The 10,949-nt window shown below is 38.9% G+C and overlaps 1 protein-coding gene across 1 annotated transcript; it reads left to right on the forward strand.

The window, feature by feature from the left end:
• Positions 1–7,923: 7,923 nt before the first annotated feature.
• On the forward strand, positions 7,924–8,868 carry LOC114706681 (olfactory receptor 51I1-like). The gene is given in 1 exon segment (XM_028889172.1): positions 7,924–8,868. A coding segment is annotated over 1 exon segment (945 nt).
• Positions 8,869–10,949: the final 2,081 nt, after the last annotated feature.

The following is a 10,949-nucleotide window of genomic DNA, read 5'->3' on the forward strand; positions in this document are numbered from 1 at the left end:
TGACTAATTCCACATTTAGTTTTTGTATCCCAGGCTGTTCTTGAATTTGTGATCCCCCCCGTCTCATTATCTAATCCTTTTGATTGCTTGAATAAAAGTGAGTGCCACTATGCCAAGTCCAATTCTTTGTAGAGCTACATAGAACAAAATTGGAAAACAGAGAAGAGAATCGAACTATAGGGAACAGAGAGAAGAGAAGTAAGGCTTAAGATGTGAATCTGTTTGAAGGGCAGGGCCAAAGTCATTCTAAGTCTAGGAACCCAAGTTTTAGAATTCTTTGAAGAAATAATTCCTGACAGATCAATGATTATACTTTTTCCTTAACTGGGTGGTTGTGAGATTGTGAACTTCTTGGAAATCAGTGAATAAAGAAACATAGACAAAGAAAAAAGAACATTTGTGTGCTGGCTACACTTTGTGCAAGGTTCTCTGCAGAGAAGTGTTCAAGTGATTGTACATTTAACCCCTGACATATGTAGAAACAGGCTCAGTGATGAATGCTTGCCTCATAGTTCATGGTGAATAAGTGAAACACACAGTTTTCATACAGGTCTGTAGAACTCTCTGTCTACTCAGGATCTTGAGGAACCATTAAGATATTATAGGGGTAGGAGAAAATGGAAAATGCAATTTTGTATCTCTGAGCAGAGGTTTCCCAGGAGCCTGTAAACTAGGAAGGGAAATGACTCAGGCAGACACATGTGGAGAAGAGGACATCAACAGCATGGTTCCACGGCCAAACAATTTCTTTTGCTTCTGGAAACTAGCATATGTATGTTACTGTAGCTGTACAGAAGCTAATGTGATAAGGGGAAGGTCCCTTTGACAGGGGTCAGACTGTTGTGGCTTCTCCCTTACATACTGACTTTGGAAAAAAAAATAATCTCTGTCTCTAATATATGGCTGTTTTGTTAAAGGACACGATAAATCCTTCCCAGCTTTAAAAATATTATTTAATTAAGTAACAGATATATATGAAGATTTTCATGGGTCTAGAAAGGAATGAGAAATAGGCAGAGTTGGTTTCCAGGAAGGCTTGTTTACAGACCATAGATTTCAATCTACAGCAAAACGAGAAAAAACCAGAAGTGACTATTTATGGCTCATCTGTAGATATAACTAGCTGACTTCTCTTAGTCTTTGAATGTCCCAGGGACTTAAACTAATCTGTCTCAAAGGTTATAAAGTAAATTTCAGCAAAAATGTTTTATCATGTGTGAGGTAAATATTAATTTTTTATTTTAAATTGAGATTATAATATAATTAAATAATTTCTTCCTTCACTTTTCTGCTTCCAACCTCCCTATATGTCCCTTCTTGTTCTCTTTCAGATTCATAGCCTCTTCTTCATTAATTGTTCTTATATGAATATATGTTATATATACACACATCCATATATACCTATGTACATACACACATATACACACATATTAAGTAATATCACTTGCTTAATCAGTGTAATGTTACTAATATGTATGTTTTCAGAGCTGATCACTTGGTATTGGATAATCAATTATCTGGGGAACTCTAGTACGCCACTTAGAATGGAAAATGTAAAAGTGAAGTTTGATTACCTGTTCTTAAGCTTTTGGGTCAAGGACAGTTGGTAGTTTTGAGTTCTGGGTCCTGATTTGCTGCCTGAACTTGAGGCAGTGTTGTTAAACCCCAGAAAGTTTGACTTTTGAAGCTTGGAAGTTGACCATGGGAAGTGGGTTACTTCAGAAGTTGACCATGGGAAGTGAGTTACTTGGTGATGTAATTCCAAAATGAGTGAGTGACAGCTCCAGAGCAAGAACCCGTTTTTCAGAGCAAGAACCCGTGTTTCAGCTCCTCATATTTCTGCCATTTCTATTCATTCTACTCGGAAGCTGCTGTCAAGACACCACCTACCTAGCCCATTTCACTCTCACCTGCTCATACTAAGTTAAATCCTCCTGAGCAAGATTTCAGAGATCAGCCATCTCAGCCCTCACAAAGATTCAGAACTCACCAGAAGTCAGGCAGATGAGAGACCCTCTCAGAACATGCTCTTCTTTTTGCTGGACTGAATTCATGCCTGTTATTTTTATATCTCATCCTAATCTCCACTGAGAGAGTACACTGATATTGACTTTGTGCCTGGGAAATCTTTAGGGAGGTCCAGGTCTCCTGAGGTCTTTAAAGAGACTGATACAATTAAATCATGTACTCTTTCAACTGAAAATGAGTCCAGCTAATTCTTATACCAACTTCACATATTATCTGAGGATTTGTGGGCAGACCTGTGAGGTCCAATGCCCAAGAAATCTCAGCTTTATGCCGTAGGCATTGTGTAAGCCCAGGAAATAAGGGATGAAGAGAAAATAAGTCTATATTTTTATTCTTAGCCCTTGAATGTGTTGAGTGGGCCCAGTTCTTCCTAAATCCCCTGTTGAAACAGTACTCTGAATTTTTGGGGATCATATGCAGATGGTGAAGTGTCTTCAGATAAATAGTTAGAAATTATGGTCTAGTGTAACCACACAACTACCCAGCATTCAGAATTACACTTTTGGTTTCCTCCCATTCTTCACGTGCTAACACCAGTCTCTGGATTCTTGTCTAGGGAAGAGGGAAGTTCCATGGTTCATTGGCACTTAGGTATTTAGTTTATCTATTAAATATTCAGAGCTGATTTTTCATTTGGTAATTTCCTATTCAAAGAAGCTTCACTTCATTGTTTTATCATTTTGTATTTGATTTAAATTAATACACCATTGGTATTTATGTTTATGAGTCCATCCAAATCCCAGATTTTGCTTTGTTAGAGCCATGTACTCATTTGAAAAGGGTACAAGCCAGAATCATGCTGTTCTATCTAGGATGTGCCTTGTCCATGAAATGCAAGGCTTTCTCTGCCCCGTGAATGTCTGATCTCAATGCTCTAATCGCTTCTTACTCACTCCTGAGAAGTGGCAACTTCCACATTTACTTCCAGTTAACACATGTTAAGTGCACATCATGTTCTGTTAATGGTAGGATTCAGATGTTTGTGAGTCACATTCCAGGAAGCAACAAAATCAGAGATTACTTATAGTCCAGTCAAAATATAAGAACCAAAACAATTTATATATAGAATTATTAACCATGTGTTAGAGAGCATTGAGAAGTTTTTGCACCCTGAAGGCCTCTCTGCCTATGCAGCAAACTGAATCAGACTGAATTGGAAAAGCCCAGGCTTAATGGGTAAAGCGCTCCCAGGTAATTCCCGGCCCCTCAGAGAGGACACCAGAAGAGCCACCTGTCTGTTTTCTGGGATGCAGTTTATATACCCTGTGGAAGTGGTCTTGAGCCTCTTTGGGGGAGGAGCTGTGTCTGGTGGGCTTTGAAGGGGCGGGTTTAGGGAAAGAGATAGGGAAGGTGAGTTGAGGTGGATCTTCCTCCATAACATTCCAGACTCTGAGTATAGGGATGCCAGGGTTCCAGGGGTTGAGGTGGAGTTCCTACCCAAACAAGCATGACAGATAAAACAAAATTCAAAAGTATCATTCGAAGTAGCAAATTCAGGAAATGGCTTCTAAGTCTAGGCATGGATGAGAAAAAGGAGGGATCTGGAATTATTAAATGGTACAATCTTGAAATAACAGTGCTACAAAGCTGAAAGTGAAGATTTTGTAGGAGAGGCCATGGATTAGGTGGTCTTGGGCTCTCCAGAGTTCAGCGGAGAGGTTACTTGTGATTGATATTTTAAAGGGGTTTGGAGGAGTTTTTTTTTTTTTTTTTTTTTTTTTTTTTTTTTTTTTTTCTGGTTTGTTTTGAGGTATTTTTAAGAACACATAGTAACTTGTTTTGAGAAATCTTGGAAAGCTGCAAAGTGGAACCAGCTAATGCTTCTGGTGTTAGCCGCGTGTTTTCAAGTGGAGAAGTAACGTTGGAATACTACAGCAGAATAAACCACATGCGGCCATACAACCCGCTTCCGGACCAGGCTCTTCACGCCCCATGGCCACATATCTTAGGTGCTGATTGTCAAAGAAGGAGCACAGTTTGAAGTGCTTAGCTATAAAATCATAAACAAGTAACACTGAAGATGGAACTGAGAGATTAGTTACAAGATAATGAGCATGATAATTTGAAATGAACTTTATCCTGGAAATTGTTTGGGCAGATTGCAGAGCAAATGAGAAAACAAAGAGCAGACAGACAGTGATGCATCTTGGATATTTACAATAACCAGATGCTACTACTGTGTAATGATATGAGCTGGAATTATTAGATATCAACAAAGCTGAACCCAAGAAAAGAAGTAATGGAAGAGGTGTGATCTACCCGAGTGACACCCTGAGGTAACCCTGGGGCAGAGAGACTCTATACCTGTGAATGCTTCCTACCAGCTGAATTTATCTGAAAAGTGGCTGATAGAGGACTGTGGAATATTCCAAAAATAACAATTGAGCACTTGCTGTATGGAGAACAGACATACAAGGGTAAGGAGTGGATTCTAAGGCATACAAGCCTTGCCTTGGTGGAATAAAAACATGGTTAATTCATCTTACTCTGATTATAATGTTAGTATTGTAGGATAAATGGTTTCCCATGGGTTTTCATATTCATAATAAGCACTATGCAAAGTACTAATTCACAATAAGACCCTGAAACATGACCAAGTAACCAACAATTCTGTCAACTTCTGAGGAATGGAGATTTTGTTGTACATAACTTCTCTTTCAAAGTCAGCCAGATTTCTCTGGGAGCTACCTTAGTATTTATATATTAGTGAATCTTACTCTTGCCTTTGAATCTGACCTGTCCAAGGAGGACTTATGGCTCTTTGTTCATAACACTGTCTATTTTCCATGAAAATGTGGTTGTGCATGGTTCCTATCTACTCATGTGTCCATCCTATTAACCATTTATATATTCATCTTGCTTTTTGGACACTTTTCACACTTGTGACATAATTATACCTCCCCCTAAACGTGTGAGCATTTATATCATTTATTGCAATAATTCAATAATTTGCACGGTTCTTTGGTCTCTTGCAAATATATAGAATGTGAATACTAGTAAATAACCAAAGTGTCCAAGAAAGCACCTGCGGGATCTCAAGGTGACTATGGCTGTGTGTTTCCCTGCATCATATGCAGTGTGTTGACATTCCCTTCAAGGAAATATTGGATCATGTGTGGGTGTGGATGATGACATCAAAAATACTGAGGCCAAGCATGAAACCCTCTTGGGAGCAATTCTCCTTTGGAACAGCTCCCTTATTCATTGATGCCACCCTGCTAATTATGCCACTTTCCTGCTCATATACTTTATAAAGAGTTTTGGGATTTGGAGGGATTCATAAATTTATGTCCTAAAGGGATGAACTGAGGCCGCTCTGACGGCTGGACCCACAGCACAGCACAGCACAGCACAGCACAGCACAGCACATTCAGCTACAGAGAAAAGGCATAGCTCCCATCCAGTGAGTGCTCCTCCCTCAAACTGACCACGGTGATTCTTACCCAGATAGCTTAAATGCGGTCATTTTTCTCTAATCTATGTATCTCCCCTCCACAATGGACCAAATGTATCTTCTTTTAAAGTCAAGGATCACAGGAAAGTGTCAGGTTCTATCTGAATCAAAGCTCTAAAACCAGACTATTTGTTATTAGGCTAAGGAGATGATGCATTCAATTTAAATTTTGTCTTGAGGCTTTTTCCAAACTTCTTATTTTAAAAGCCTGTATTTTTGAATTATAATTACCTGTACCTAGCTAGAAAAACAAGCAAACAAACAAAAATGAAACAAAAACAAAACCCCACAGAAACAAACTTCCCATTCAACAGCATGCTTTTTAATTTTTAATTGATTTCTTTGTTGGGAATCTCATTGGTGAGAGTATTACTGTGTGTCTGTTAATGATACATTTGTTACTTCTTGTGTGAGTATGTGTGGGGAGAGTGTATTTATAAGTAAAGGAGAGTATAAACATGAACAAATATTTGTAATATATTATATTATGTAATGCCAATAAGCAGCCATAGGTTTTCCTAAGTTCTATGACATAATAGTGTCAGGTGTGACAAAGGAGGATGTGGTAAGTTCTGTGTATTCATGTCACTCTTAAGTATGTGAGATAGTGACTACAAATGCTTGGACATGCATGTATGGAAGTATAAATGCATATTTTTTGAGATGTTAGAGGGGCTCTGGATATATATGTGCATGCTCATGTATGCTGTTTGCCATCTTCTGACCTTTCTTTCTAGAGTGGTTGCATTTGAAGGACTTTGACTAGTACACAAACAGACAATCAAAAAAAAAGACTTCAGTTGGAGTGGGAATTGCTTTATGTGGGAGATTTTCAGAGTTTTTTTGCCAGACAGAAATGTCTGGCACCTTCCTCTATTCCTTCAGTTGGCTCACCAGAGGAAATGAAAGGGAATTGAATTTAACCTTTGTTTTGGAAGAGTTCTTAGTATTCCTTGGAGTTGACAATTTTTCCATTTCATGTTGACCCAGAGACAGTTTAAAATAAAAATAATAAAAAGATCAGATCTGTATAGACTAGGTCTGAAAAAAACTTATTAGAGACATCAACCTTCATCCTGGTTTGAAATAGAAAGAGAAGTTGGTAGAGAATAAATGACAAGAAGCCCCACAGTGAAAGGAACGCTTTCATTTCTCAGTTGGAGGAGACAGGAGCTAAGACATAGATTTTCTCTCATATCTTTTACACATTTAGGATTATGACTAGTAAGTTTACTTTCTCCAGACTCTTGTCACCATACAATTTCAGTGTGCTTACCAAAGGTACTAAGAACAGAATGAAAATTCTAGAAATGGCAAAGGATCTAAGAATACATTTTACTTATGTACCAATATAGAGCTTTAATTTTGGGCTTTCAGGCATCATGGAAGCACCTTTGGATAAAGACTATTAAGTTAGTCTTTTATGATATGGTTTCTTGGTGTTCATGATTCTATTATTTCTTTTACTGGCATTATTATGGCTGCTTAAAGACAGAGAAAGAGGTTCCTATAGAGGAATGATACACAAAGAAACTAATGTAGGTAGAAAATTAAGATGCAGATTTTAAGGGAAACTGAGGGAATGTGGATCTGGGGGAGAGGAACCCTGAAATATTTTTTTTAACATCTGTGGTTTTCTATATGAATTTCAAAGAGAAGAAAGGCAGAGATCAGGGTAACTGTCTCAGTAGAGAATATATCAGGAAGGGCATGAAAAAAGAAAACTTAATAGATAAACTGACCAGAAGAAAATGTAGCAACTATAGAGTTTCCTAAGCAATGCACAAACATTAGATGACAAGAGAGCTGGGTGGTAAAAAACCTAAAATTGAAATGTAAAAACACAGAATTTAGGAATTCAGAGGGAGGATTTTTTTTTGTGTGTGTGTGATGACAATTTCAGGGTGGCCATAGCATTGGGAGGTTAAGGCAAAAGCTAGCTAAAGGTTATTGGAGCCAAAGTTTAGTGGCTGCATGTAGTTTATCTATGCTATCAACTGGTGAGTTCCCAAAGGCATGGGCATTTTCTTATTTCTGGTTTACTTTAATTTCTATTTTTCTCTCCAATTCCCAGTACATGATTTCTGGAGTCTATGGGGAAGTGGTAGAATACTGTACCGAATGGTATGGCCAGAGGGCTTTGCTCATGTCAGCTTCTACCCTGGTGCTATGTTATAGACACTCATTTTATCACCAGCCTTTCATAGAGTTTCCACTCTGTCCTCAGGAGTATACTGTGCCTGGCAGTACAGAAATAAGTGGACATATGTTCCTTTCTCAAGGAACTAACAGTCTGATGGGGAAGGCAGATTGCAGGCACACACATTAAATCCCTGACATTTTGTGTTGGAGACAGGCTATCTGAAAGAAAGAAAGTGAAGAACTCCCTTCACATCCCCTCTTGGGTCTAATCCTCATCTGCATTCTCCCACCTGCCTGCCATGCTAGGCTCGAATGGCACTCCCTTCCAGCCAGCCACACTACAGCTGACAGGCATTCCTGGGATGCAGACAGGCCAAGCTTGGATTGCCCTGATTTTCTGCTTCCTCTACTTCATCTCCATTTCAGGTAACCTCAGTATCATCGCTCTGGTCATTCGGGAACCTCCGCTGCACCAGCCCATGTACTATTTCCTCTCTATGCTCTCTCTCAATGATCTGGGAGTGTCCCTATCTACACTTCCCACTGTGCTTGCTACCTTCTGCTTCAACTACCGCCATGTTGGTTTTGATGCCTGTCTGGTTCAGATGTTCTTCATTCACACGTTTTCTTTCATGGAATCTGGCATACTTCTTGCCATGAGCTTTGACCGTTTTGTGGCTATCTGTGATCCACTACGTTATTCCACTGTGCTTACCAATAGCCGCATCTTGGCTATGGGCCTGGGTATCCTTACCAAAAGTTTCACTACCCTCTTCCCTTTCCCTTTTCTTGTAAAACGATTGCCCTTTTGCAAGGGCAATGTGTTGCATCACTCATATTGCCTCCATCCGGATCTGATGAAAGTGGCATGTGGAGACATCCATGTTAACAATATCTATGGCCTCTTTGTGGTCATTTTCACATATGGTGTGGATTCAGTTTTCATCCTTCTGTCCTATGCATTGATCTTAAGAGCTGTATTGGCCATTGCATCCCAGGAGCAATGACTCAAGGCACTCAACACCTGCATATCACACATCTGTGCAGTACTAGCCTTTTATGTGCCCATAATTGCTGTCTCTATGATCCACCGCTTCTGGAAAAGTGCTCCAGCTGTTGTTCATGTTATGATGTCCAATGTTTATCTTTTTGTACCTCCCATGCTCAACCCCATCATCTATAGCGTGAAGACCAAGGAGATACGCAAAGGCATCCTCAAGGTCTTCCATAAATCTCAGACCTGAGGAATACTGCAGACACCAAAAGAGCTCCTTTAGAGGAAGGACTATGTCTTGTCTGCCAAATTTAAGAATTTTGCTAAAACAACATAGAGGACTCAAGCTCTTAATAGTTGTGAATTTGGAATCAATAAAACAATGTCTAACTTAATACAATGATGTACTTAGTTATTGGACTGTGATAATCCTGTGCTAGTTGCTAAGAATGTTATAATGGTGAATATAACACATTGTTAAATGAACAGATATACATGTCAAAAGATGTATAAACAAACAACTGATACCCTGAAAAAATGTTGGTTATATTTCAGGAATAACAAAAGTCTTACAGGGCAAACTGTCTTGAACATAGAGAATTCTAAAATCACAAAGAATGAAATGGTAAAGTTAAATGAAGAAAAATGCTATAGAAGTTTGGTGTTGATATATTTGTAGAAATAAGGACAGGCTATGTTAGGTGGCTAGGAAGTTGCTTCTGAAAGATGACAGAGGTTAGACAGAGTGTTTGCTTCAGGATGGCAGCATGAAGGGAGGGCTAAGGTCTTGCCCCCAAAATACATTGCCTGAGATGAAATATTTAGCCAGAAAATTTAGAGCCTCAGCTCTCCATTTGTGATCCAATAGGCAACACAACACATTCCAAAGCTTGTTAGAGAACAGAATCTTGAGCTCCACATTCACTTTACCAAGTGAGAACTATACTAAATAAGAACTTAATGACTGTAGCTGAGAAAGTGTAGTAAGTCTCAGAAGACTTTCCAGGTACCAAGTGCTGTACATTTGCTGTGGGGTAAGAGTGATTGGACATATAGTACTAAGTGTTTGGAAACAGTTCTCAGTGTGTAATTCCCAGACCAGCGTCATGAGCCACACCTGGAAATTTGTGGGCCATGACAACTCCAAGGACTACTCTCTAAGTTCATGAAAGAGATTCTGGAGAGTGGATACAGCAGTTTGTGTCTTAATAAATTGCCTGACTTATTCTGATATCTTTAACTTAGAATATTTGGGGAAAGGCATAATTAATTTTGTTCAATGAAGTTTCCTCTTCAGAAGCATGGGAACAAGGTCTAAAGAGGTTATTCAAGTCCAGTGGATGGTTCATAAAGTTGGGGAAAACTAATTCATCTCAGCAGTGTGGTATCCATGGTGAAGAGAGTGCAGACTTACCGCCATCCAGTCACTGTGAGGTGGAGGTTAAACAAGCTTGGCTTCAGAGGAGAGTTTGATGAGCACCCACCAGCCATCTCACACTGGCTGTCCCAGGCTTCCCTTTCCTCACAATCCTGGTCATTGTTATCTAAACCCACCCGACATCGAAAAATTTAGACGAGACTGTCAACTAAGTAGATAGAACTAAAGAGAAAAGCAAGTTAGCTTTTATGATGAGATGAAGGATCAGAGTGCATCAATGAGAATTCAGTTTGTATAAGTGCCCTGACTAGGAAGTCTCCTCAGAAATCATTCACTCTACTGTGAAACATTCTACTTATGCTTAAAAGGGTGTATTTATTTCTCCACTTAAACTTTCAGCTTGGAGGAACATCATGATTTCTTCACAAATGGTTAAAATTTAACACAATAATTTAAAATGTTTTATTAGTGGATGTTTGTTGTACTGATGTGTTTTGTAATAGTTTCATTCAGGCATGTCAAGTGCTTTGAACATATTCCCTCATTACCTTCTCCTGTTTTCCATCTCCTCTCTGCTAGTTCCCTCCACTTCCTAAATAGTCCTTCTACTTCCTTAATGTCGTGTGTGTGTGTGTGTGTGTGTGTGTGTGTGTGTATGTGTATGATCTACATGTGAGAGAAAGCAACAAAGTTTTCTTTCTGAATTTGTACTACTTTGTAGTGAGCACATAAAATAGTTTACGACATTTTCATATAAGTGTTTCCTTTTACTTGGCTTGTATTCACTCCCACAAATATTTCCTTGTCTAGCACATAAAATAATTTATGACATTTTCATATAAGTGTATCATTTTACTTGGCTTGTATTCACTCCCACATATATTTCCTTGTCTCCCCTCGTCCCTTCTGTTAGTTTTTTTCTGCCTTCAAATAGTCCTCCATTTGCTTTCATA

This window comes from Peromyscus leucopus, chromosome 1 (genome assembly GCF_004664715.2).
Source record: "Peromyscus leucopus breed LL Stock chromosome 1, UCI_PerLeu_2.1, whole genome shotgun sequence".
NCBI lineage: Eukaryota > Metazoa > Chordata > Mammalia > Rodentia > Cricetidae > Peromyscus > Peromyscus leucopus.